Genomic DNA, 27,643 nt, shown 5'->3' with positions numbered 1-27,643 from the left:
CCTTTTTTATTTTGCTCTGTTTGAAAAAGAGGCTCTGCTCTGAGGAATGCGGCTGCAATTCCTTTACTTCTGCCCCTCCTGTCTGCGGTCCTGGGCTCCCAGCCCTGCTGCTGGGCGTGTGAAGCAGGGAATGGGTGGGAGTCAGGTCGGCATAGCAGGGGTCCGAGGGGATCCAGGCTGTGATGGGGGCGGGGGCGGGGGACCACGAGTCCGGGCCCAGGGGTCTGACTGCAGGCGGTTCTGTGCTTCTGGGACAAGCTGTGGTGTCTCCCACTGTCCTGGGTTGTCAGTCAGGAAGGGGACAGGCCTCTGTGGCAGCGTTTCTTAGGAGGAAAACCACAGATCCGAATGGCACCTGGCTCCTGCGGGTCTCCTAGTCTAGCAGCGGCGCTCCGTTTCCCCCCCGGGAGCCGCACTGCCCCCTCCCGAGCCGTGTGGTTGGGGCTCAGCCCGCGTCCCTCGTGGCCTGGGGTCCCGCCTGACTCGGCCACGCCCGCCCTGCATCAGGCCCCACTTTGGAGCAGCTTTGTTTTAAGGAAAGGTTGCCAGTGCGGCTTGATCACCTCCAAAAATTCAGAGTCACAGGCTCTCAGGTCACTGGGCTCATTCAGGACCGACATAAAACCCCACAGTAACATCTGACCCTCCTGTCTCCTGACAGACTTAAAAGTGATTGCACGTGTTAGCAGAGCATCTCTGGCTGAGTTTTGCTTCTGTGAGGTGTGCTTTTCTGACATGAAGAAGACAGGAGGAAGAAGTGCGGTATCACAGCGACTCTCTTGACTGGTTTATTGTGGAGCCGCAGGCCTCATGCTGCCCGCATCCCCCCACCCCATCCCCACCCAGGGGGCCTCCACCGCCTGGCCCCTGGCAGTGCCCTCAGGCCCCTTTTCTTTCCTGAGCAGGGGACACGTGGTGGGAACACAGCGTCTTCCGAATGCGTCCCTGGAGAGGGACCTGCGGGGTTGAGGTCAGCGGAGACTCCGCACTGTGCACCCCTATCCACTCGTGATCCCCCGGCGAGGGCGCGGGCTGGGCACCGCCTGCTCCTCTGTGTCAGCCAGCACTCGGAGCATGTAGGTGCCCGTGTGGACGAGACACTGACCGGTCATTTGGGCGGTGTGAGACAGGAACAACAGCAGGCTCCTGCAAGAGATGGGGCGGTCGGGCGGGGTGGCGGTCCAGCCTGTGGGGCAGAGGACAGGGGTTCCCCACTCCCACCCCCACATGCGCTCAGGGCCACACAGCCCACATCCCAGCACTTTCCAGTCCCAGCTCCCAGGGCACAGCCCCCCATTGCTGAGATGCGGGCGCCGGTTCTGGAGGTCTGGGTGGGACCTGGGACTCTGCGTTTCCAGCAGCTCCCCTGCCACTGGCCTTGGACCACTCATCCCCTGGCCTCTCCCGAATGTGGCCTGTCACAAAGTCACTGGAACATGCTGAGTGGGCGGCCCAGGCAGCACAGGCTCTGTCCTCCTTTGGCCGCTTGCTAACCCTGGCGGCCTTGCCGGGGCTGTGGAGCTTGTTGCTGAACTCAGTTGAGTCGAGGTGAAAGGAACCCCAGGCTGGAGGAGACTCAACACATCTGCCGTTGCGACCCTGTGATCCAGTTCACTTAGGGCGGACAGGACACCCCGACTCGACCCTGGGCATCTGAGCCCAAGGCTGACCTGGCATTCGTGTTGTTTCAGACTAAAAAATAGCTCTAACTCAAATTCTTATCCTCTACCAAGTCCAAAGCTGAGGAATTCCACGCATTTTAAGGTCCGTCCCTTCACAAGGAACCAGGGGCTCGGCCGCACTGGTAGGGGGACCTCCATTTCTGGCGTCCCCACGGGGCCTGGCCGGCAAAGCCTCATATCTGGGCGCCTCCTGCAGCTACTCGCACCACCCTCAGATCCACCAGACGGTGAGAATCAGTGACAAGAAGGCTGGGTCGTCTCTCGGGAAAGATTTTGCTGAGGTGGGTTCACTTTCTTTACACTTATCTAAGTTGTTGTAACTCTCCCGTCTCACTTGAAAACTCAAGCAATCAAGCTGTTCTTTCCTGTCTCAGCAAAAAGAGGAAGATCACTGGGGAATGGGGGGGGGGCGGTCCAGATTCCAGCAGCAGGACAGTAACTGTTGTCTGGGACTGGGCCTCGGTGACTCTGGGTGGGAAAGGAGGCCAAAGGAAGCCACCGTCTGCCCGCATGACCATGTACTGGGCGTGCAGCCCCGTCAGAAGGACCAGCCTCATTTCCAGAATGAGGAAAGCCTCGTTCCCCGCCCACACTACCCTGCCCCATGCTTCCCTCAGGGAAGCCGTCCTGGGACAGCGGAAGGAGGGGACCAGCGCCCCAGAGAAACAGGCAGGCCCTGCCGGGGAGTTGTGCAGGGGGCATCAGGTGTCACGTGGCACCTCCTAGGCGAACTTCAAAGACCTCCTGCTCCTGTCACCCTCTCCCTGCATCCCCCCAACCCGAATCCCTTCTTTAGAGGCTCAGTGACAGATTAACGGAGGGCTGGAAGCAGGTGTATTTAGGGCCTATGCGATCAGAGAACTTGGAAGCAAACTCCTCATTTTAAAGATGATGAAACTGAGGCTCAGAGAAGTTGAGTAACCTGTTAAAGGTCACACAGCTGGCTGCTCAGAAGCAAGGCTGGGTGGGAGCCCCTGGTGCAGGGCTCACAGGCCGGGTGTCAGGAGTGTTCCTGGTGCACATAGAGAATTTGTTCAAACTGTTTTGGGGTACAGATCGGGACCTGTCTTCTCCAGGCCTGGCCTGTGGGGTAGGGGTGCCCTGGCAGTGCGTGGAGAGGGGCAAGGCCAGCGCCTCCTGCCCACCAGGTTCAAGTTCCGTAACACAGAACTACGTGTGCGAGTCCTCATCCAGGTTTGGGGGCTAATCTGTACAAACCAGGTCAGAATCTCCCTGGCTCTGGTTTTAGCTGTCATTGCTGAGAAATAAGGTTTTTAAATGCACAGCTCTAGCTTTTAAAAGGAATTTGGTTCTTCTATTTATTATTTAGGTCATTATTTAGGTTTTCTTTCCATTTCGTATTTATTGGTCTTTGGAGAAAACTATGTATTTTGCCTCAAGTTTTTGTTTTCTGAGTAAGTCTGTGGCGTAAGAGTTTTTATGACAACACGAGTGAGAGTCAGGCCGGGGCTCGAGGGGATGGGGATGGGGATGGGCTGCCCGCCATGTCCAGACTCTCTGGTCCCCAAGTCTGTTACCTCAGCAGGGCCTTGAGCCCCGGGCAATGGATGTCGTAGGACACCGAGTACATCTCGTACACAGTGGCTTTCACGTTGAGGCAGCCGATGACATCCTTGGGGTTCAGCTTGTACAAGTCGAAGGTTACTCTCGCGATCCCCTGTCTCTTTGGCGGCTGGCGGGCTGGGATGTAGGTAGCACCCTAGAGCCGTGGAGGAAGAGAGCCTGCAGCACTGGCCCCGCTGTGACCAACAAATCCTGTGCCTCTGGTTTTAGGCTGGTTTCAGCTGTCCTGTCAGCTTAAAATCTGTGACTAAGCTGCTAACTATTCGAGGAATGTTTTCAGCAGAGCAGTGTGCTTACGTTGCCATGGGGTCCAAACCCGTAAGAAAGTACCCTCCTCCAAGCTGCTCTGTTCAGTGACTGGAGATGAGTGTGATTCGGCTTCAGGGTCCAGGGGTCAGTGGACAGTTGTGCCGGTGACTTGAGTTGGAAATGCACTCACCCTGGTCACCTAGGGCCACACGGCCGCCTGCTGATGACCGTGCCACAGCCCGCCTGACGGCCAGCGGGCACGCTATTCCCGCCGTACGAGAGGCACCATGGAGAGTGCCAGAATCCACGGCTAAGCCAGGGCTGGTGGCGTGTGATAAATCGTGGGCTCCCCTGATTTCTAGTTCCTGACCTGGAGGAAGGTTGGCCTCTTGCGGACACTAGTGGGACCTAGTCTCGGTCTACCTGAGACCCTTGTGGTTGGGAAAGAAGGTCAGAGACCTCTATAAATCCCAGGTTTATAAACAGTCTTCCCACAGAAGCTTTGAGAAGAAACAAGAGAGAACAAAGCTGTCCCAGGTACGCATCCCAGGTATATGTCCCAGGCACACGTCCTGGTGGGTTTGCTGCAACATGGTCCTGCAGTGTCCAGGATTCAAATAGAGGTACAACTTTCATGAACCTTAGGTGTTGGGAGTAGTTGAGGCTGTGAGTGTTAACTTCTCTGACAAAAATCTACTAAATTTGAATTTAAACCATAAATTCCCCTAAAAGCACCCAAACCCTTCTTGCTAGAGCCCCTCTTCTCTTCCCGCCCCCCGCCCCCCCCCCACCCACTTGGACACATGATGGTTGCAGCCCATCAACTAACGCACCGAGGTCCTGCTGCCTCGGAGGGGGTGTGTCTGTCGTTTAGGAAACGTTAGTAAAAATTAAGATTATAGAATCAAGGGGTGAGTTCCACCTGAGCCCCTGACACAGCTCCTCTCTGACGCATGAAAGTTTTAATCTCACTCCCCCAACATCCTTGATCTTGAGTCAAAATCGAGATGCCTCCCCAAACTCGGGACCTAACGGGGGGTATGGTTTCCATCATCTGGACCCAGGAGACCCCTGAAGATGCTCTGAGGACCTGCTCCCCACGGGACAGGCTCCAAAGCTTTGGATTGAGGAAGGGAGACCCCTGGCGGCTACTTCTTGGAAGTTCTGGCCACGTCAAGTCAAGTAGCCTCACCTAGAAACCCCTACAAGTGGGGCAGGACTTACGATCCCTGCAGGAAGGAGGTCCAGACGCCTAAGACCCCGCATAAGACTCACGTCAACCAGGCTGTTACCAGACAGAGAAGCCTCCTCCCACCCAGAGAACCACCATATCGGTGCCACTCTCGTCCACAGCCTCCTGTCACCACCCTGACCCCCAGCTCAGCGCCCACCACGCGGGGGCTTCAACCTGTCACATGGCAACTGACACCCCCACTAAGTAAAAGAGAATTTCACTCGCAAAACAAACAGAACAGACCCTTTCCTTCTGAATTAGTTTCCTGGGGCTGCTGGGACCAATGGCCACAAGCTGAGTGGCTGAAAGCAACACAGACTCATGCTCTGACAGTTCTGGGGGTTGGAGGTCCTGAGTGAGCCGCAGGCTGTCCTGCTGGGGCTGCCGTCCCGGCTCCAGGGCGCCTCTGTCCCTCGGCCCGTGGCCCGTCTTCCAGTCACTCCTCTCTCTGCTTCCGCCCTCGCTGACCCTTCTGTGTCCCCCTTACAAGGACCCTGTGATGACACCGCCCCACCAGGCAATCCAGGATCATCACCCCATGCCAAGTCCCCTTTGCCACGTAAAGTGACACGTTCCTGGGTTCTGGGGATGAGGACGTGGGTCATGGGGGCCGGAGAGAGGGACGAGCTGGGTCACAAGCATCAGTGAATAAACTCCGTCCACTGATGCTTCCTCCCCGGGTCTCTGTAAACTACACTCCAGCTTGCATGGTTTGGGACTCAGCAGTCCCTAAAGCCTCAGGGGGGCAGCTTGAGGCCAGGTGCTCAGGAGAGAGCTCTGGGCAGCTGTCCTCCCAGCATCCAGCAGAGCTGGGGTCACTGTCTGCCCACAGCGGAGACGCCAGCTTCCCTCTCTGGATCCTGGTTTCCATAAAACGTTGGATTCTGAGGATTTCCCTTTCTTGAAGGTCAGTTAGGCATATAAAAAGATGTTTGAATATTTTGCTTTACAGTTTTAGGTGCTTTATGGTGGGAGTGTTTTCCCAGATATATAACCTATAGTTTTCTCAGAAATAAAACCCTTTATTCTACCTCTTTGCTTGCCTAAATCACTGTGTTTACACCACACGCCCCTCCCTAATTTTACCAGTTGTGTCAGCTCGCCTTCTCCTGAGGTCACAGACAGTGAGTGGTCGCAGGTCATATCCACACACTCTAACCGGATCTGCAGCCCCTCACTGGCCAAAGCCTGACCCTCAGAATTACTGGCTCTAAATCACACAGTCCAGGTTCATAAAGATGCCAAGTTTCCTAGAAATAGTTGAAAGCATCCCTGGAGGGTAGGAGATCCAGTTATCAGGTGAACACAAAGGAAGTATTTGGAAAGTGGGCCAGTCAACCCCAGAGTGGGGACCACACTTCCATAGGTGAGAAGCCTTCCCAGAAGCTGCCCAGACAACACACTTACCGGTGTCCACTTCTGTCCCTTCTCCAGGACCAAGAGGTGCGTGTTGTCCCCCAGGGTCTGGAAGAACGCCTCCGTGTCCACCACGGTGCCGTCCTCCTCCAACACCAACGTGACCAGTCCGCTGGCAATAACCAGGGCATCCAGGGTCTGGGTTAGAACACACCAGCGTCACGGGGTGAAGTGAGAGACTCTGTTTGGACCCATCCATGGCATCAACTAAATCATGGTTCCAGAAGTGCTGGCCAATTTTGAGGGTTTTAAATGGTAAAGATGTACCTTACCTGGTGTCTATGACCCAGCCTTTGCTTGGAAAAGAGAAGTTAAAGAATCAAATGGGCCTAGCTTCTTCAGAGGCTTCAACGACGTGAGATAAGGGGTCACACTGCATAATATTCAGTTTCTGAAATGTCCTGCTTATTTGGACAAATAAAAAGAACGAGCCTGTATCTGTGATACTTAAAGAGCCGACATCTCTGTCGCTGCAGAGACGGCATGTTGGATTCTCATTTCTCGTCCCCTATGAGTCTATGATTCTTCTTTATCTGGCCATCGAGGACGCTGTTTTAGATTAAGGACAATTCGTCCCTGGCCTTTATAACCAAAACCAGATTTCTACAGTTGCTGCCTCCCATATTCCCCCTGTCAAAGAACCAAAGCCACATTATCAATTGATGGCTACTTTGAAGGTTTTTGTCTCTGTACCTAAGTCTTTTATGGGACAGGGACACAGCAATATTCCCTTTGACGTCAGAAGGCTCCCCCAGAACCTCCGAGGCCAGGACACAGACCCTCTGTCTTGCACTGGCTTGTTCTGGGACCCATGTGGGCTGGTGGGGTACCTTGGTGAGGAGCTCCTGCAGGCTGCTGGCGGTCACCCCTCGGCGGCTGCTCCTGTCATGGTTGGAGACCCGGAAGGGGCGAGCGGGACGCATGAGGGGTGTGAGCAGCACCTTCTTCGTCTGCGACCCCATAAACGTCAGGGGCCTAGAAATGGAGGGAAAAGTAAAAACAAATTAATGTTACTTTAAAGCAGAGTCTTTAAAGAGAGGTTTGAAGTACACAGAAATAAGACAAGCTTAACATTTGCACCTAAAAGAAAGGAAGCCAATGGTTGGGGATGATTAAAAATTGTGTACCTGACATCCAAGGAACAAACAAATACATAAAATTAAAAAATACAATCATCGTTACACCCATTTTTACCAGAACATTCAAAGCCCTTGCAGTAACTGTTTGAGAAGGAAAGGTAAGGTCATCAAAAGAGAAATAACAATTATATTCCGCAAACATGGGTTTTAGAGCTGAAAAATCTAAGAAAATGATTTCTCCAGGCCGTGTAGTAACTGAACAGAGTTAAAGAATTAGGCACACACACAAATAGTTACATATCTGCACGATACAACAAAGCCAGAAATTTAAAAGCCAGATAGTGTTCACTATAGCAATAAACCAATTTTTTGAGATTAGGATAAATGAGGAACAGCAGAACCCTGTAATCACTGCGGCTGGAAAACCAACCGCTTCAGATTGTATGTCTGTCATGTGGCACTTTGGAGTGAGTTCCACATTTATCAAAGAATTAATTTAACAATTCACCACAAAAAAAGAACTAACATAGGAAAAGAAAACAACGTAGGAAAACCAAATCAAGACAATTTTCTGAGAAAAAAATCCCCAACCCTTGATTATTAAAGTTTTGTTACCTAGCAAATACTAAAAAGTAATAAAGTGAAGGATAAATTAAAAACAGCTGATAAGTAGTAACTTCAGTAGTTTTTTTTTTTTTAACATACACATATCTTGCTTTATATGTATTAACTCAATCCTCAAAAAACCTAGTTTTCTCAATTTACAGGTGAAGAAACTCAGACCAGAGAGCAGGCCCCACAGGTCAGAGCTGGGATTTAGACCAGGCACCTGGTCTCTGCCTCAGAAAGGTGATCTAGATGCCACAGGCTAAGAAGGAATAAGAAAAGCCTGCATATCAGTGAAGAGGTGAAGATTTCACAACAATCAAAGAAATGCAGAACCACCTTTGACACCAGTGCTCTTAAACCCACATGCAAGAAGTTGTCTAAATAACTCTGGAGGGAACCAGATGCGCCTTGTTGGTGGGGCTGGAAGGGGGTTTTCAGTCTCTGTGGCAACCAGTCTGGTACTGAGGGAGGAGCTCCACCCTGGACAGTGGATGTTTTTATATCAGGAATGTATCTGTAGAGAAATTATTCACAATATAAACAGAAGTCAGCAATGTCCCATGTCCTGCTTTGTGCTGGCCACTGTGATAAATGTTGGACACTCAATCTCCTCAGACCCCGAGGGACTAGCACCTGTCATGGCACTGTCCCCCAACCCTGAACAGCGCTCAAATAGGTGGTGACTATCTGGACAAATCCTTGTTCAGTGACAATCAGGAGAAGGAAACAAAGGGCTTTATTTTGGGGGACAACCTTGAAGAAGATACAAAGTGAGGACATCACTGCTTTCTGACACTTACAGCAGTTTGTCTAGAGTAACTCTACGAAGGTTAAAATTCTAGGAATACCTGCTCTGTTTGCCAGTGTAGGCCACCTGCATATATATATATACTATATATACACACACCTGCATCTATATACATATGTGTGTGTGTATATATATATATATATATATATATATATATATATATATAATCTCACACACACAGTCATTTATCTATCTATGCTTTATTTCTCCAACTAGACTGGACTTTCCTTATGGACAAAGGTGACAACCTGGACTTGCGACTGGCATCTGAAGTGCGGGGGGCGGGCGGGGGGCAGTCTTGTGGGGCTGAGCCCTCACCCTGTGGAATCTGATGCTGTCTCTGGGTAGATGGTGCCAGAACTGAGTTCAGGGACTTCCCTGGTGGTCCAGTGGTAAAGAATCTGCCTTCCCTGGACACCCTGCCAGAGACTGAGAAATGCTTGGTGCTGTGTGGGAAGCCCCTCCCCCATCCTCACATGCTAGAATTGGTGTCACAACCTCTTTACCTAGATTGTCAGCAAGAATTTGGTGTGACGCACATTTAGCCGGCATCGGGCTTGTGCCTCGTGACTGCAGGCATCCGAGCACCTGCCATAGCCAGCAACGTGCTGGCTTTTTATACATTTATTTATTTATTTTTATTTTTGGCTGCATTGCGTCTTCGTTGCTGCGCACGGGCTTTCTCTAGCTGCGGTGAGCGGGGACTCCTTTCATTGTGGTGCACGGGCTTCTCATTGCGGTGGCTTCTCTTGTTATGGGGCATGGTCTCTAGGTGTGTAGGCTTCATAGTTGTGGCTCACGGGCTCAGTAGTTATGGCTCTCGGGCTCTAGAGCACAGGCTCAGTAGTTGTGGCACACGGGCTTAGCTGCTCCACGGCATGTGGGATCTTCCCAGACCAGGGCTCAAACCCGTGTCCCCTGTATTGGCAGGTGGATTCTTAACCACTGTGCCACCAGGGAAGCCCTGTGCTGGCTTTTTTAATATATTAACTAATTTCATCAAAACCTTACAAGGAAAGTATTACCCCATTTCTCAGGTGAGAAAACTGAGGCTCAGAGTGGTTTCTCAAGGTCACCCAGTTAATAAGGAATCTCTCTGAACTTCAAGTCCCAAGCAGTAAACATTGGCCAGAGCCAGTGAAGAAGAGTTGTGGGCTGGGAGGACACCCACAGCTCCTCTCCAGGGTCACCACCCAACCTGTGGCCAGCGTGGCAGCTGCAAGGGGACCATGCCTAGCCAGTGGTCCCCACACGGCTCTCCCACCAGAATTAGAGCGGCCCAGCGAGGGAGACCAGGCAGGGCTGAACCAACCCTGTGGAGGGCCTGGCACACGGCCGCCAGACCTCTGCCCCAGTTCCAGGGAGTTACACAGGCTCCTCATTACACAACACGACAACCAGGGGCCCATGTTCTGATGGGCTGACACTCAGAGCCCTCCCTGGCAACCCGGTGGACAAGGCAGCGAGGATTATCCACACAATGCTTCACAGCTGGGACCTGGCTCTGTTCTCAACCTGATCATAGCATCATAGGAAACTTGAACTCACGGTGAGGAGAAAAGAAAGGTACTAGCACACTGCCTGACCAGGCCAAAGGCAAGCATCGCAGCTGAGTACCAGGGAGGCTCAGGGCGTGGAGGGAGGGATCGTCAGAGTCGGGGAGGGGGGGGCGGGGAGGTTGCCCACTGGTGAAACCCTCTTCTGGTGTGGGGAGCCCGGGGCCTGCCAGCAAGAGCCTCCCTCCCCCCAGAGCAGGGAGTCATTCCTTTGTCCCCGAGTAAAAGACAGGCTAGGGCCAACCATAGAAGTGGGAGGGTGGGAGGACAAAGTTCACGTCTTGGAACCTGGGCCCGGGCCCTGTGTGGGGCCAATGGCATGCCCTGGGCTGAACAGCTCTGACACAGTTAGTCTGGTCTGTATCTCCTCATCGCCACCTTTGTGAGCCCCCAGGTGATCCACTGACCTAGCCCCGCCCACCACAAAGCCCTCATAGTCTTTTAACTTCTGACCAGATTAAGTGCTGGCAGTCACTCCCGGGGCCTTCCCCCCTCGCTGCCCTGAGATAGCCGATCTCAATAAGGAAGGAAGTCCAGTTGTTGCTGTTCTTACGCCGTACGTTTCCCAACAGAGAACTGGGTCACTGTTGGAGAAAAGGCTTAGGAGCCACCTAAAAAGGCCCTGCAGGCGTGAGCCATTCTTTCCAAGGAACAGGATGAGTGATTTGATGCGCTGAATTATATATAATCAAGACTACCTTATAGATGATGTAAAAAGGGGTTAAATGCTATCTTAGGTACACTAAATATACTACGTCTGATTACTCTGCTCCAGCGAAAGGAACAGCAGGGACAACCAGGTACAAGAACAAAGCAACATATTAATCCAGCTCAATTCTGGTCCTCTTAATGGGATCATTTATGTCACTGGCCACTAGACCAAGGCTGAAAATGTGTTGCTATTCCCCCTGAATGCTGTACTACATCGAAGTGGTCACAGGAGCACTAAGAAGACTTAGAATCCAGCTTTTGGCAACCCCTCATGCTGGCCGCCCTCTCATCCCTGGGAACGTGCAGGCAATCACACAAAACAGGAAGGGAAATGGCTCAGTACACGGAAAAAAAAACCCCAAGGAAACAGGCTCTTCAAGGAAATCGATTGTTTGGGGAAATCAAGACGATAAGAAAAGTCAGACTTCATAGAACATTCTGGAAAATTGTGAGGGTGTGTATCTCCCAGAAGTGAAGGAACAGGGAAGTCTCTGTATTTTTCCAGGAGGGAGTGAGAAGTCCTCAACTCGTAGAGTAGGAAATGAAGGAACAGGCACAGACTGACAGTGGACGTGAACCCCGCTGCAGTGGAACAAAGCTGGCCCACAGGTCCCAAGAAGGCGTCTTTCGAGGCCACCTTCTGGACTGATGTTTGTTCTGAAAGCGCTGGGGGAGAAAAGCAGGCCTGGGAACAGGCCGTCAGGTGGACAAGGAGGGCCCACGTGAAGAGATAAAGCTCAGACAGAGCTCTGTGCCCAAAGCCGGGTGACAAGGACAGTGCAGGGAAGGGAAGTGTGACCCCAGCCATGGGAATGCAGAGAAGGGGCAGGCCTTGGAAAGCATCCATCAGGCTTGGCGGGGCCTCCGAGAGCTGCAGGGACAGTGGCTGAGGGACAGTCTCAGGGGTGGTGGGGTCTCACCGCGGCAGGAAGCAGAGGAGTGTTGGCCCCTGCGAGGCTTCCTGCTCCCCCGCGGGCCCAGCTCATGACAAGCAACACATGGGACACGTGGGCCCCACTGGGAGCCCCACGGCGGGACTGTGGCAGCTCCCGGCTGTGCCTTGACCCACCCAGCAAAATGCTTGGCTAGAAAGCATATCCAATACATGACCGTGAAGTCTTTGAACACTTTGAATATTATTAAAATAAGAGTGTAGACCACGAAGGAGTAAGCGTCAGTAACCTGAGAGATCGACTTGTAGAAAAGTCAATTCCTCGCTTGCATCACTAACAAGACTGGTCAAATTTGTACTGAAAGGGCAGCTCTTCAAAACCTAGAGTTCCTTGTTCAAGGAAAGAGGTACTAAATAGCTACAAAAGCAGCTACTTTGCACAAAGTGTAAAGGAAATCAGCTCTGTAACAACCTCAGGGTCAGTGTGAATGTTAACAAAGCCAGAACACAACGTCAGAGCAGGCTTCCTCTGTAGCAACACACACCCTATGGACATCCTGGGTGTCCAGAGCTGAGCCAGGAAACCTTGGGCTGTAGCTGCTGGGTCTACAGCCTGGACTCGGCTTTAAAGAAGGCAGAAGACAAAAGTTTTGCTTTCAGCAAGTGTTACAGATGGTGCAGAAGCAGGTGGGGTACCAAGAATTAGAGCAGCTCAGTTCTCAAGCAGGAACCCAATGACAGTGAGTCCCCACAGGTGGTCCCTAGCTCCCTCCCAGAGCCCTGCACTCAGGGCTGTCTAAGCAGATCAGTCCTTCCCCATGTGCTCATCTGCCAACATTTCAGAAGCAAGTCGCTTCCACCTCACACAGAGACGTTTTGGGTTTGGGATTGTGCTGTAGGGTTAGGTACAAAGGCAGGGGCAGCCTTAATTCTTCAGGCCTCGTCTCCTCCCGCTGCAGGCCACACCAGCCAGGGCTTAGGGCCCCCTCACAGTCCTTTCAACTTGGCCTGCCAGCTCAGTGCTGGGAGGACCTCGGAGAGGTCCATGGGAGAAAAGTTTGGAGGATGCATTACAAACTGTCAGCAGTTGCTACCCTTGGGAGTGGGACTGGGGGGTGAGTGAAGCTGGAGGTAGAGGAAGAAACCAAGGGTCTTCCCCTTAGGCCTAAACCACATCAGTGAAGATGCATGAAAATGTCTGTTTCTCACCTTCCTGGGGTCCTGTTTTTAAAGAGAAAGTCCAAGCGGCAGACAGCGCCCCCTTCCATCTTGGCGGCTCTCTCTAACCTTGGGCCTGGCACAGATCCCCCTTTAAAGACCCAGGTTCAGAAGCTTACAGATCACACCCCCCTCTCTCTCACCCACCCCATCCCTCCAGCCCAGTCACCTCAGAAAACCTGCATTTTAAAGAACTCAAGGAGATCTTCAGAGAAGCAGGATTCCTCCCCCAAGTCTGTAAAGTTACTGCCACCCAATATCTTTAGGATTTTACAGACGAGGATTGGTTTGGGTTTCCTGGGTGTGAAGATGAACCCAAGAATGGAAAAAAAGTGATGCAGGGCCTGGATCACGGGCGCGTGGACCGGGAGAGGAGGCGGCGGGCGTCCGCGGGCCCCTCTACCCCTCTCCGTCCCCCAAAGCGTCACCACTTCCCCCCAAACTCCTCCTTACAAACCTGGGGGCTCAGTCAGCACGGTCAGGGAGCGTCCAGGCCCGGGCGCGCCCCGGTTAGCCCACCACGCTCGGAGCCGGAGCCCGCGCGGCCCTGAGGGTCAGCTGGCCGCCTGGAGGCCGCCCAGCGTCCCCACCAACGCCCCTCGTCTCGCCCCAGCTCGCACCGCGCTCCGGGACCCCGAGAAGCCTGGCCGCGCGCGCGCCCGGGCCTCCAGGGATGGGCCCCGTCTGCACCCGCGGCGGTCGCGGCTACAAATGCAGCCGCTCCGCACTCACCACGGTCACCTGTTCCGCGGACGCCCGCGCACCTCGGGAGCCACACCTGGCGCTGGCGGCCGGCCGGAGGCGGGGAAGGGATCGCGCGCGGGCTCCGGCTGGGCGCCTGGGCGCAGGGGCCGCGGGGGTGGGGGACCGCAGGGAGAGCGGGGCGCACGAGGACAAGGGGCGCCGCGGTGAGAGGCGCAGGGGGCGCAGGAGGACCGGGGCGCAGAGGGACGAAGGGGGCAGGGGGCTGCGGGGCTCGCGGGGACAAGGGGCGCCTGGGGCGAAGGGGGCCGAGAGGGGGCGGGGAAACGAGGGGCCCGAGGGCGGCGGGGTCGCAGGCCCGCGGGGCACTTGCCTGAGGAGGGCTCCGGCGCAGTCCCGGGCCATGTCCATCGCTCGGGTCGCTGTGGGGCCGGCCTCCCCGGGCGCAGCCTCTTAAAGCGCCGCTGCCGGCCCCGCCCGCGTCCACGCCCCTTGGGCTGCGGAGACCGCGGAGGACGACAGTCACCACGTTCCGGAGCCCAGCCGCTCCGCGAGCTATAGGGGGTCGCCGGTCGGCCTGTCGGAGGTTGGGGCAGTCGGGGACACCACCACGCTGGCAGCGTGGCCTCGGCTGTGGGAAGGCTGGTGTGGCCCCAGGATTCGGGAGACCGTGGGGCGGGATGCACGCAGGTCCCCCAGGACCGCGCCAGCCGCTGCCTTTGGGGCGAGGACCCGCCCTCAGGGCCAACCCGCCAGGCTGTCTCGCGGCCGGGACAGGGGGTAGAGGAGGTGAAGGACCCCGGGGACTTCACAGTCCTTTAGCTACAGGGACGGGACTTTCTCAGAGTAGGGAAGGCGAGAGAAACACCGAGCCAGGGCGAGGGGGTAACCCGGGTCCTACTTGCATAGCCCTCGGGATGGGAAGATGCAATAGCGCCTGTTCAGACCCCAGAAGGGGCGGAGCTGTCAGGGATTCCATAGCTCTTAATTGCGAACTTGGAGCGGACTCTGTTGAGCGGGTTAAGGAGTGGGGTGGTCTCCCAACCCTGGCGCTTTAAAAGGGGTAAACCGGGATGAAAGCGTCCAGCGCCGCCCTGCACGCAGGGTGACTGGCCCTCGCCTTGTCAGCCTGCTGCCCGTGCTGCTGCGAGGAGCCGGTTTCCAAAGAGCTGTGACCTGACCTCTGCCTCAGTCCAGGACTCACTTGACCAGCACAGCAGGCCCTTCTACCCGCTCCCCCTCCCTTTAGTCACAGAGACAAACATATGTCTTGCCCTGAGGGTCACTGGTGTCACCGAGATGAGGGTGGAGCCAAAAGCAATTTCCTTCCAGAGTCCTGGACTCCACAAGGCCTGCCGAACCCCAGCCCCAGGCAAGGTGGTTCCTGCCCAGAGCCCCAGGGCTGGACTGGGCCTCAGCTGCCCCTCCCCCGACCCCCTGCCGTGGTCTGAATGTTTGTGTCCACCCCACACTCATATATTGAAACCCTAATGCCCAGGGTGATAGCACTAGAAGGTGGGCTTTGGGAGGTGCTTAGATTGTGAGGCCGGAGCCCCCATGGATGGGATTAATGTCCTTATAAAAGAGGGTCCAGAGAGCTCCCTCACCCCTTCTGAGGGAGAGGATGGCCAGCCATGAACCAGGAGGAGGTGTCACTAGAACCCGGCCCTGCTGGCCCCTGATCTGGGACTTCCAGCCTCCAGAACCATGGGCAGTAAATCTCAGCCATTCATAATAAGCCACCCTGTGTACAGCATTCTGTCAGAGCAGCCCTACCAGACTAGACACGCAGTTTGACAAGTGAGAAAGTGGGTCCAGTCAATTCAACTCCCCTCTTTAAAAACTTTTTATTGTAAAAAATTTCAAATATAAAGACATATAGGGGTGCTTCCCTGGTGGCACAGTGGTTGAGAGTCTGCCTGCCAATTCAGGGGACACGGGTTCGTGCCCCGGTCCGGGAAGATCCCACATGCCGCGGAGCGGCTGGGCCCGTGAGCCATGGCTGCTGAGCCTGAGCGTCCAGAGCCTGTGCTCCACAATGGGAGAGGCCACAACAGTGAGAGGCCCGTGTACCCAAAAAAAAAAAAAAAGACATATAGGGACTTCCCTGGTGGCACAGTGGTTAAGAATCCACCTGCCAATGCAGGGAACATGGGTTTGATCCCTGGTCCAGGAAGATCCCACATGCCGTGGAGGAACTAAGCCCATGCGCCACAACTACTGAGCCTGTGCTCTAGGGCCCACATGCCAACTACTGAGCCCACGTGCCACAACTACTGAAGCCCATGCGACTAGAGCCCATGGTCCGCGACAAGAGAAGCCACCGCAATGAGAAGCCCACGCACCACAACCAAGAGTAGCTCCCACTCCCTGCAACTAGAGAAAGCCCGCGAGCAGCAACGAAGACCCAATGCAGCCAAAAATAAATAAAATTTTAAAAAACCTTTAAAAAAATATAAAGACATATAGAAAGAACATGCCATGAGCATCCTTATACCCAGTGCCTGGATTCAATCACCGTTAACATTTTGACATATTTGCTTGTTCTTTTAATCTCTATTTTTATTTGAACCCCTTCACATCAAATCCTTCAACCTGCATCTCTGAAGAAACCAGAACGTTGTCACACACACCATAGTGACGTCACCTCTCCTAATGAAATAAAAGTGACTCCTAGTCACACCTATTCATCCACGTGGTAGCAGTGATCACGATTTCCTTCCTTTCTAAGGCTGAATAATACCTCACTGTGTGGATGGACCACATTCCGTTTATTCATCAGCCATTGATGGACACTTGGGTAGCCTCCCTCTCCTGGCCACTGTGAATAGTGCCACTGTGAACACCAGTGTACAGATATGGCATCATGTTTTTTAAAGATAGAAAACCAGGGTGGCCCAGACCTTTTCCTTCCTTTTCTGCACTGGTCTTGCTGCCAACCAGAAATCTGTCAGAGCTGGTGCAAGACCAGGACACACCCATGCCAGCTTCGAGCCATGGCAGTGACCAGGGTGAGCAGAAGCTGAGGCTTTTCTCGAAGCTGAGAGGCAGCAAAGGCCATCCGTGTGCCCAGGGATGAGACTCTGGACGGCTGGGAGTGGCAGCTCCAACCCTCTTGCCCCACATGTCCACTCTGGCCCCATTTGGCTCCACATGTGGCGTCCCTGCCAAGGTGGGGGAGGGGGGACCTGCCACCAGCCGCCTGGTGGCAGTAAACAGCTCTTCCTCTGGCCACCAACCCGGCCGCCTGGGCGTCTGGCTGCTGCTCTGCCTGCTGTCCTGCCGACCGCCGCCCGTCCCCCCCGCCCCGCCCCGGCCCTTGGACCCCCGTCCCACAGCCTAGGCTTTGCATGAATACTCTCCAGCCAAGGCTGCCAACGGGCAGACTGGTGACACCACTGTGGAGGCACCGAGGTTTGCGAGCTCATACACAACATGGAGCTCTGTAGAGGACCAGACTGTGGCGGCATCACCATCCGCGAGGTCTCTTCAGAGCCTGTGGGAGCGGTCACGTGCCTTTCCGCGTGCCCAGCACATGCCCAGGGTGGGGACGGCTCGTGGGGCCCTGCCGACGCGTCATGAATCCGTGCGTGACCGCAGAGCCCGCTCAGGTGCACCACAGGGGGTTAGGCGGGAGCTGCCACCAGAAACGCACGATTTCCCCAGATCCGCACAGCAAAGTGGGGCTGCATGTGCCCTGCAGCCACGGCCCTGGGACGGCTCCCGTCTCTCGCGTCCTCCCACCACCTTGGGATAAGATCCTGCGGTTAGACGCTCTGCACCTGTGGTGCTCAAGCTTCGCAGAGCTGTGGTCCTGCACAGAGAGAAGCTGCTTCCCTACTTCGCTGTATTGTTTTCATTGATTCTAGAACACAAGGTGTGAAGAGAATAACGTCCTACATGTGGTCGTACAATCCACCAGCTAGGACAGCTGGCGGTGTCCCAACAGAGGGAGCTGGGGTGGCTGGTCAGGCGGGGCACAGGGGCTGCCAGATGGAGCCTGATGTCTAGAGGCCACACTGGCTTGGCGGTGGTGGTGGTGGGGGCGATGCTGGTGCCCAGAAGGGAACCAGAGCCACCTCACCTGGAGGCAGGGGCAGGACAAGACAGGGATCTGAGTCCTGACACCACCACACAGAAGCCTCCTTGGTTATTCGCGAACCCACAGGTGAAAGCCAGAGCTGAGACGGAAGCTGAAGGATCCCAGCGTGGGGGGTGGTCTCTGGAGGACGGTGTGCCTTCAGTGGGGGTCAACGAGGGGCCGGACACTGGTCGGGGTGCAGGGGAGATTCGAGGCCCCGAGGGGTGGCAGGGGCACCAAGTGGCCGCTGAGGCTCCCCACCTGCATGCAGCCTGCGGTCCTCGTGTGGGTATCAAAGGTGGGTCCTCATGCACAGCAGGCATGAGACGCCCTAGTCCCAAAGGAGACCCCAGTCCTCACGTGTCTGAGCCCTTTACCTGTGTGCCTTTCGGGACATAACCTGTCACCCCATTCAGATCAGATCAGAAAACTCCTTCCTAAAGATAGCGAATGTATCAATAAGTAACCCAAGGGGAGGTGGAGGTGAGGCCTCTGGGGATTGGCTTGGAGAGGGAATTACCCCCTGGGAGGCCCCCTGGGCTCCACCAGGTGCGTGAGCGGGCCCAGTGCACCTGCCCTGTGAGCAGCAGGTGGCACAGGGGAGTCGGCGTCGTGGGCTCTGAGGCCCCGCAGTGTCCACAGAGGGGAGCAGGGCCGGTGGGCTTGCCGAGGGCTCTCCAGGGTGTGGTTTGGTGAAAGTGCCTGGGTCATTGCACAGGCCGAGCCCCGGAGTTTAGGTGCCAGGGCCGCTCTAAATACTTTTTTTTTTTTTCGCAGTACACGGGCCTCTCACTGTTGTGGCCTCTCCCACTGTGGAGCACAGGCTCCAGACGCGCAGGCTCAGCGGCCATGGCTCACGGGCCCAGCCGCTCCGCGGCATGTGGGATCTTCCCGGACCGGGGCACGAACCCGTGTACCCTGCACCGGCAGGTGGACTGTCAACCACTGCGCCACCAGGGAAGCCCCTAAATACTCTTTAATTATTGTTGACTGCAAATTAGGAACACGAGGGAGAAAGCTAAGCGTGGGCTGGAATTTCCTCCATCCTAAGACTGACTTCCTCAACTTTTAAACTTCAGAAAAGACACGTAGCCAGCCAGTGAATATCCTCATTAGAATTATTCTTATATATAATTCCTCCTCCTAAAGAGGAAAAAAATAAGGCCCAGAAAATAATTTTCTTCGTTAAACCGATCACAAAAACATTTTAACACAGCATTTTAGACGTTTGGTTTTCTTCAGTCTGACCCACGTCTCGGATTTTAAATACTGACGTGATAATTACTGAAGTTGTTTTCATCACCCGCGGCAGGCAGATAGCAAGCATGTCACCTCTGGGCTGTCATATGCAAACTTCCCTAAAGAGCCTGTGGATTTTGGGGGTCGTTTGGGGAAATAGGCGACACACTTGTGGAGGGAAACAAGCAGAGAGTCATCATTTGGTTTATTGCATTCTGAAGTACCATGGGCAGAGGCGGGGGAGGTCGCTGAGAGCAAGTCTGCTTTATCAGCAGTTCAAAAGCCTTATTACCTGAGATTTGCATTCTGGAAAAAAAATTGCAATTGCAGTATCAATACACACATCCTGTGAGATCCAGGTTTTGGCCCCGGTAGGAGGGCTGGACCAACCCACATAAGGCTACGTGAGATTACAGAGAGGAACCACTGGACACCAAAGTCACCAAGACGTGGGCTCAGCCAGACAGCCCGGACTCCAGCCTGATGGCTCCTTTGGGGATCAGGAACTCTTGCTCCAGGTTCCCAGGAAGGCCCCGTCCTGGGGCAGCCCTGTCTGCTCTCCTCACCTCTCATCGTCCCGCCCGTAGTTAATCGTCTGTAGGGCCTGAGCTATGAGCACCGCCATTTCCTGTGTGCCCGCAGCAACCACCCTGCAAGACATGAGGTCTAGCGGCCCGCCTGCGGACAGAGGGACAGGGTGTCTGGGTTAGGGAGGGGGCGGCACGACCCCCATCAGCCCAGCACTCAGGCTGAGCCAGCCCAAAGGGTGGAGGCTCAGCCCCGCTCTGCCCCAACCTGGGTGCCATCCAGGACCGGCACCTCCTGAGGCTGCGCTGGGAGAAAGCGGCTTAAGGTACAGCGTTCAGACCCGAGGCTCAAACAACGTTAGGTCAGGACAGGGAGCAGTTCTCAAACTCTGCGCTGCACGGGCCTCCAGGGACCCAGGAGGCCTTGGTGGGGGGGTGCTGGGGGTGGCCTTTCTGCTGGGCCCCTCGACGTGGCTGCTCTGTGCACCAGGTATCTGGGGCAGGATGAAGGCCCTCGACCTCCTGGAGGTGTGAACAGGCCTAAAGGCCTCGCTGGAGACCTCAGTGCACATGCGTGCATGCGTGTGTGTGTGTGCACGCGTGGTCACATCCAGGACAGACATGTCTTTAATGGGGACGGGCCTGCCTGGCCTCGATGCCCAAGGCTGACCCCTCTTCACTTCACACCCTCCCGGAAGCTCAACTAGGGCCTCCCGAGGAGAAGGAGCAAAAACGGAGCAATCATGGGATGAAGGGCCCACCGCCAGCGCCAGCAGTTAAACAGAGCCCAGTGTTTCCGCAACAGGCTCTGGATTAAAGCTGGGGGATGATGGGCTCCACAGAGGACCCCAATGTCAGATGAGGCTCCATGGGCGTCCCCGGGACAGGGACACTGTGGGACTCGCCCCCATGGGGTCGGTAACTGGGCACGGTGACTCTGAGGCAGAGGAACAGGTCACCTCTAGGATCCGTCACCTAAATCCTTGTCATTGGATCAGGGAGCATGCTGCCTGCTCTGTGGTCTCAGTGGACTGTGTGTGTGTGTGTGGGTGTGGCGGGGAAGTGAGTGTTTAGAAAACACAGCCACCCGTCCTGACCGTGGGTCTATCTTCACACCTGGAGGTAGGAAGGGGGAGGGGCCTTCTGGCCTAGCCCACTGCCCTCCCTACACGTCCCTGTTAGCAGAGGAGGGGGCCTGTCTGTCTGGGGCATTGCGGGTCTGTCCTTGGGATGCACCCCTGGGGACGGAGGGCGGGCTGAGGGCCCGAGCTCACCTGACGTGTCCATCACGACGCCGCCTGCTTCCCTGATGATGACAGTGGCTGCAGCCAGGTCCCAACAATGCAGGCCAAACTGGTAGTAGGCGTCGGCGGCGCCCGAGGCCAGGTGGCAGAGCGCCAAGGTGGAGCTGCCGATGACTCGGACCCTGGCGGAGAGGGGAAACATACTGAATGGCTCTGCTCCAGTGCCCGCCCCCTCCACTGCAGGCACCACCAGGAGCTAAACAAGAGCCCAGGGCCTCTTCCCAAAAGCTCGATTCTGAGCCCTGGGCCCAGAGCCATGCCATCCAATAGCACTTTCTGTGGTGATGGACCACTCGGCCCCGCAAAGCCACCAGCCCAAGGCTGTGGCACTTGAAGTGTGGCTGGAGCAACTGAAGGACACAACCTTCACTCTGTGGACCTTCAACGACCTTAGATTTAAACCATCTGGGGTGGCCACAGTCACAGCGCAGACCTGGGGGAGACTGGGCTGGGGGGGCGTCACTGTCATCACAAAGGGCGCTGAGCTCTGGGCGCACACGGGGCTGAGATGGGCTCCCACAGGTCCCCTGCCACCCCACCCCCACGGGCTGCACGAGCTCCCGGCTGGAGACCGGGCTGGCTCGCGTGTCACGGCTCCTGTCCCGGGGAGCAGCCTGGGAGCTGTTCGTGGGGCCTGGGCATCCTGTGGGTCTCGGGGAGGGGGAGCATGCACCCATGGGTCCCAGTCCCGGGAGGGGAGCGCGTACCCATGGGCCCCAGCACGGAGCAGCCTCTCCATGTTGCTCAGGAACAGCTTCAGTGTCATGGGGTCTCGTCTGGGCCCGATTTCTGTCAGAACCAGGGCCTTGGAGAGATCTGTGTGGAGAGAATTTCTCCAAGTCAGAAACACCAAGGCTCAGTTCTCACCCAGCAGCCGGGTTTTTCCTTGAAGCGAACTGCACACCCGCCTCCAGGGGGTTTGCTTGATTCAGGGTCATCCCTGGGCGGCTGATGCTGCAAAAGTTTTTGGCCTGGGAAAGGAAGGACGTGCTGACTAGAGTCGAAGCCACACTCTGACCATCTCACCTCCCAGGCCCCAGAAAGTCCCAGATGCAGGGGTGGTGGGGGGCAGACCTCCCAGTTCTCTCTTTTCAGGGACGCTTACCAGCAAGAACTCGGACGGGTCTCGTGGCTCATGAAACCAGCATCATTCAGTCACAAATAAAAACAAAGTGACTCCAAACTGGGAACGCCCCATGTTTGGAGGAAAAAAAATGCCTCATCAAATAAATCTGCCTTTAAAAACCTTTCTTGGGACTTCCCTGGTGGTGCAGTGGTTAAGAATCCACCTGCCAATGCAGGGGACATGGGTTCGATCCCCGGTCAGGGAACAAAGATTCCACAGGCTGCAGGGCAACTAAGCCTGTGCACCAAAACTACTGAGCCTGCGCCCTAAAGCCCGCGAGCCACAACTACTGAGCCCGTGCCTAGAGCCCGTGCTCCGCAACAAGAGAAGCCACTGCAATGAGAAGCCCGCGCACCGCAACGAAGAGTAGCCCCCACTCGCCGCAACTAGAGAAAGCCCGCGCGGGCAGCAATGGAGACCCAACACAGCCAAAAATAAATTTTAAAACTAATAATAATAAAAGCTTTTCGCTAGCTGCCGTGATGACAAAGATGGAAACATCATCCCTGTGGAGGAAGTGACTGCTAAGCAACGTCTTTGGAAAGGGGTCCTCGGGAGTAACCCCCCAGCATCGGGGGTAGATGCTGTGGCCATCAGACACAGGAAAGTGGCTGCAGGCGGGCCGGGCCTGACTCATTGCGGGGGTCATAGCACTGTCCCTCTTGGCCACACACACAATCACATCTAGATCTAGTGTCCTGTCTCGTCAGGCCTTGCCGTTCAGGCAGGATCAGCCACTCCCGTGTGTTCGGTTGAGAGAACAAATCCTCTCCGTGAAGTGGAGGAAAACCATGCCCATAGGTAACCTCACTCCCTGGGGTCCAATCCCCCCTGACTCCCATAAAGTCACCTCCCACCAGGGACAGACCACTGGGAGAAGACACTGAGTCTGTACCATTTCCCCTTTTCTCACACTGGAGGCTCTCATTTTATATTGTAAAGACTTTCTGAGACCTGGCACCACAGCTGGGCCAGTGACCAGCCCTGCCATGTGTCTGGTGGCGGCTCGGGCTCTACCCACACGAGGGGCACAGGGCGGCGGCTCCAGGATCTCCGGGGACAGGACCCAGTCTGCCCTCCAGAGCTCACCTCCCGACCCCACCCTCACTGGGCTGCAAGCTGAGAGGGCACCTTCCCACGGAAAAAAGACTTGTTTTGAAGAAAAAGACCTCAACAGGGCCAGGCACAGTGGGTGACCTGCAGGAGGTCGTGAGGCCCAGACCTTGACTCAAGCTTGTCTGGTGATGATGCCAAAGAAAGGGTTTCTTCCCGTAGTTTTTCATCTGTGAGAAGACACCTCTGTGCCCAGTGTCCCCCGCCCCCCAGCTGCAGTGTATCCACTCTTCCTCATGCTTGCACAGTGGTGTTTTTAAATGAAACCCAGACAATTAAGAAGTCATCTGAACTCTGCCACCTGAGGCAAAATACTTTCTACTGTTTTCTTTTGCCCAGATAATGAAACAAAGGTAAAAATGGCAATCCCCTCTACTTAATATTGTCTTATACTATGATTAATTCTGACTAGCTCTCCACAATTACTATGACTTACTATGACTTTTATTACCTTTCAAACTATTTTTATCATAATAGTTTAGCTCTTAACCAAATACTAATATATATATATAATTTAAAATATTCTGTGACTTCATGGGTGTGTGTGTGGGGGGCACGGGGACCTATTGCTTAATGGGTTCAGAGTTTCTATTTGCAGCGATAAATAATTTGGAAATAGAGGAAATGGATGCACAAGATCGTGAATGTAATTAATGCCACTGAATTGTACACTTAAAAATGGTTAGAACGGCAATTATTATGTTATATATATTTTACCACTATAAAAAAAATCAAATATTTTGAAGCAGGGCATCTATGCATCCTCTTTCAATAAACAAATTTTAGGGTGAAAAAATAGTCCATGACTTCCAACAGTTTGAAAACCCTTTTTCTGGTTGAGGATCAGAGCACTGTTGTCTTGAGAGAGATTTTACAACTTAGAGGTGAGAGAAGCAAGTCCTCTGTCTGCCCTGAAATACGTCCTTACAGGAAAGAGGTGACTGTGCCTTGAAGTGTGGGCATGAGCGCAGGTCGTGCAGCTCCCGTGATGGCCTCGGACCAGCATGTGTGACACACGTGCTTGGGCTTCCAGATCCTTGCAGACCGTGAGCTCCTCACACGAAAAGTAGTATTAGCTGTACTTCACTGAAAACCCCAGAACTAGACAGAAAGTTGGCTGGGGGCTGTGAGGGAGAGGCAGAGAGTGACCAACGGGAAGGGGTTACCCCGGAGCCACCCAAACACGGGGCACCAGGAATGTAACGCCACTGAATTATTCACTTTACAACAGCTAATTTCATGTTATGCGACCTTCACCTCAATACATTATGTTCAAAAATAAATAATTGGAAAAAAAAAATTATTGTTCAGAATCCTGGAGAAGACTGCCCTGGAAACCTATGTAACCTCTTCCAAATCCCCTCTGACAAGAAAACAGAGCAGCTGGGAGAGCAAAACACAAACCACAGACAAAAATCATCTACAAAAACCTACATCCACAAGGGCGTATCCAGGCCCCAGAGGGCAAGTGGGCGGGCAAACCCCTGACAGCTACTACGACCTCTCGTAACCGACCTTCCAGGGACTCTCAGGGCAGGACCCACTGAGCAGAAACGCATGGGAGTGAACCCCAAATTCACTGGACGGGAATCAGGGGCAAAGGAGGGAGATGATACAGGTAGCACTGCGGGAGGGGCAGAGCCAACCGTCCAAGGAAGAGGCCAACTTTGCAGGCACTTCACAAACACAGCAGAAGAGGGAGCCCTAGAGCCACGAGACGATGGAAAGTGTTCACCCCCCCACCCCATCACACCACCGGCCTCCAGAGCTCTTTCAATTAGAAAGAATGTAAAAGAATGATGTTTGAATCCCATACACAATTATCATAAGAAAAAAGAGAATAGGGAGCAGAATAACATCTCTCCAGTCGATCAGAGATTTCCAGAAAGACCTGTCCACAAAACAGAAGTAGCTCCAAGAGAAAGAAACGGAGAATCCACGGAAGAAGAACATCACTCAAAAGTAGAGGGGAGAGAACCTAGGAAAGAATTAGGAAAGGAAACAGTTCAGAAAAGAAGGTCAAGCTAAAGGAACGAGAATAAATAAACACAATAGATTATGCTTTACAAGACATGGAAGGTGAAAAGGAGGAAATTTTTTCTGAAATTTTTAAAAATTAAAAAATCGGTGAAAAAGGTGGAAAAGATTTAAGAGAAAGTGACAGAGAGATACGTACTGAAATGCTGGCTAGAAAGCGCCATTATGTCTGGGGTTTGTGGCAAGGAGTTGTTTGGGGTGGTGGGGGCAGGCAGCTTGGAGGAAGCAGGGTTGGCCGCGGGGGAAGGGCAGAGGGGTGACAGCAGGCTGTGATGGGTCATGTGGGTTCACTGTACTTTTTCTGTCTCCTTTGTATGTGTTTGCAGTTCTGCAAGGTAGAATTTTGAGAAAAAGCTACCAAAGAAATTCTGGCCTCATCTAATCCTTTACCGCTATGCAGTGTGGTCTTTGCTTTGTTTTTGTGAGTTGAAAACATTGCAGAAAGGAGCACAGGAAAGAGAAGGCAAGGAAAGCAGGGAGATGAGTGGTGGTTGTTTTAGCGACCGCTTCCTCCAGAAACGCATCCCAGAATTAATAGCTGGTTGATCTCGTGCGAAGATTCAAATTCCTTCTCTGATAATGACTCTCATTTTGGGCACCAGCGCCAGGCCGTTCCTGAGTGCCCTGTGGGTAGGATTTAATTTGATCCTCACAGCTGTCATCAGCGTCACCTCCCGCCCACGTGAACACTGAGGTTCCAGGAGCAGAGCTGACAAGTCACATGTGGAAGGTGTCAGAATCAGGCTTTGAAGCCAGGTCTGTACAACACCTAAGGACCATGCTGCTGAGGAGAGCTTTCCGTCACCTCCTGTAGAAACCTCGTCACCCGGCAAATAGAAGACAACCAGGGCTGAAAACATCACCCTGGACTTTATGAGTCAGAATTTTTTAAAAATCCCAAGTGAGCTTTGGGACATGAGCACCGACGGACTTGGGGTTCCGTGTTGCAGAGGGGGGTGGACAGCGTGTTTGAGCAAGGAGGCCCATGGGCGGAGGGCCTGGGATGGGTGTGAGCGTGGGCACCGAGCCTCGAGTCACAGCAAATGAATGTGGAGCAAAGTTCACCAGGGCCTTTGACAACTCGCTCCCTCACCCCCGAGTTACACAACTGGCTGGCAGGCCAACTCCTGGCAGGCGCAGCTGTAATCAACACTGCTGTCTACGTGGCCAAACCAAACAGTCCCCGGGCAGGAGCCTGGGCTGGGCGGTGGCAGAGGCCGGTCCGTGGTCCTGCCGGGCCCCTCTCTCTGGAGCTCCTGCGATATTACTTCCTGCCCACCTCCCCCCCAACACTCGTGAGGCCTGGGCCTCCTGCCTCGCCCGTCCTTCACGGGGCGATCATCTCCCTGGCAGATCCACGGCTCACAGTCACCCCGGCCAGGGATCCAGACGGCGCTGCTCTCACCGGACCTCAGCGGACCTGACCTGGGCTGGAAGGCCCGTCTCCTCACTGGTTGTAGGCAGCTCGGGGGCAGGGACACTCCTGACCCCTCTCACCACCTCTCAGGCCAACTAGGCACATACTGTCAACTCTGTATGTTACAGGCAGTCTGAGTGTAACAGCAGCCCTTTGTAAAAGCCACCGGTGTCCTTGGGTCCTGCTCCAGCAATGACAAGGGCAGGGAGCATCTGTGGTGCATACACCACGGCTCATGGACACGGCTCCCCTGCGGCCGTCCGTGTTCTCGCAGGGACTGAAGCCAACGGCAGTGGGTCCACATCCAGGGAGCCACAGCCCGCACTTGGGGAACCGGGTCACCAAGAGGCTCCGAGGGCCAGAGTATGCCTCTGACCCTGCCCTTGGCCTGGCCAGCTCGCCCAGGCCCACTGGGACCACGCGGGAACTAGTTGCCAGGTTCCTTCTCACATTAGGGATGAAAGGTGAGAGCAGAACAGAAAGGGCCCATTGAAGGCTCCCGGCCACATCCACATCCACACTGAGACACAGACTGGCTCGACGTCCAGCCCACCAGGGGCGCGCTGTCCCCGAAGAGACTGGACCTCGGTAGGAGATCCCCACCACTGCCTCGCGGAATGCGTGACACGAGCGGGGCCCACCTGTCTCCCTGGAGACGCGCAGTCGCTGGCCGTTGCAGAAGGCGCCCCGGCCCCTCCGGCCCGTGTACAGCCGCTCCTCTGTGCAGTGGTAAATCACCCCGAACTCCAGCTGTGGGGTGGGCAGGACAGAAAACAGATACAGGATGTGACACAGGGACCGAAGGCCATGCAGCTCTAGCTGTGACCACTAACACAAGGACCGTGGATGGAAATTAGCTTTCGAAAGGGAACTCAAAAAATCAGCATCTGGATTCAAACCTAGACCTGGACATGAAAGCAAATGTTCTTTTCTTAAATAACTATATTTAAAGATATATTTAAACAAATAAAACTATATTTTAAACTGACATCATAATCAAGCATTAGTAACTGAAAATTACTGAAAAAGCTTCCTTCTTCAAAAAGGCCTCTTTTGTTT

General features: G+C 54.5%; 2 protein-coding genes across 5 annotated transcripts in view; both read right to left on the bottom strand.

The window, feature by feature from the left end:
- Positions 1-758: 758 nt before the first annotated feature.
- CIDEA (cell death inducing DFFA like effector a) lies at positions 759-19,230 on the bottom strand. Of its 4 annotated transcripts, XM_033439458.2 has the most exons (6): positions 19,107-19,230; positions 18,199-18,258; positions 6,996-7,140; positions 6,157-6,303; positions 3,221-3,402; positions 759-1,146 (listed from the first exon to the last, which is right to left on the bottom strand). In XM_033439458.2, the coding sequence occupies exons 2-6, from the start codon at positions 18,216-18,218 to the stop codon at positions 999-1,001; spliced, it is 642 nt and encodes a 213-aa protein (XP_033295349.1). In that variant the 5' UTR covers positions 18,219-18,258; positions 19,107-19,230; the 3' UTR covers positions 759-998. The 4 variants fall into 4 exon arrangements, with proteins under 4 accessions (XP_033295349.1, XP_033295351.1, XP_033295348.1 ...); XM_033439460.2 differs by lacking the exon at positions 18,199-18,258 and having other exon boundaries at positions 19,107-19,227; XM_033439457.2 differs by lacking the exons at positions 18,199-18,258; positions 19,107-19,230 and adding an exon at positions 14,114-15,714.
- An 18-nt stretch (positions 19,231-19,248) lies between these two features.
- The window catches only part of IMPA2 (inositol monophosphatase 2), a 28,067-nt gene continuing 19,672 nt past the window's right edge, over positions 19,249-27,643 (bottom strand). The window contains exons 5-8 of the mRNA XM_033439456.2: positions 27,226-27,334; positions 21,599-21,707; positions 20,862-21,013; positions 19,249-19,738 (exon numbers count right to left, since the gene is read on the bottom strand). Of these exons, the coding sequence (XP_033295347.1) occupies positions 19,623-19,738; positions 20,862-21,013; positions 21,599-21,707; positions 27,226-27,334 (486 nt within the window). The 3' untranslated portion in view covers positions 19,249-19,622. The remainder of the gene's footprint in view (positions 19,739-20,861; positions 21,014-21,598; positions 21,708-27,225; positions 27,335-27,643) is intronic.

Source organism: Orcinus orca, chromosome 15 (genome assembly GCF_937001465.1).
Source record: "Orcinus orca chromosome 15, mOrcOrc1.1, whole genome shotgun sequence".
In the NCBI taxonomy this organism is placed as follows: Eukaryota; Metazoa; Chordata; class Mammalia; order Artiodactyla; family Delphinidae; genus Orcinus; species Orcinus orca.
The sequence above is the reverse complement of the archived record's forward strand: the minus strand, read 5'-3'. Positions and strand labels throughout refer to the sequence as shown.

What these genes read in the sequence shown, in the direction of transcription:
- CIDEA (XM_033439457.2), bottom strand. Translation starts at nt 14,151, where the DNA reads ATGGACATGGCCCGGGACTGCGCCGGAGCCCTCCTCAG. An exon ending in TGCGCCGGAGCCCTCCTCAG is followed by an intron (nt 7,141 to 14,113) that starts GCAAGTGCCCCG and finishes CTCCATTTCTAG; the next exon opens with GCCCCTGACGTTTATGGGGT. An exon ending in TGCAGGAGCTCCTCACCAAG is followed by an intron (nt 6,304 to 6,995) that starts GTACCCCACCAG and finishes GTTCTAACCCAG; the next exon opens with ACCCTGGATGCCCTGGTTAT.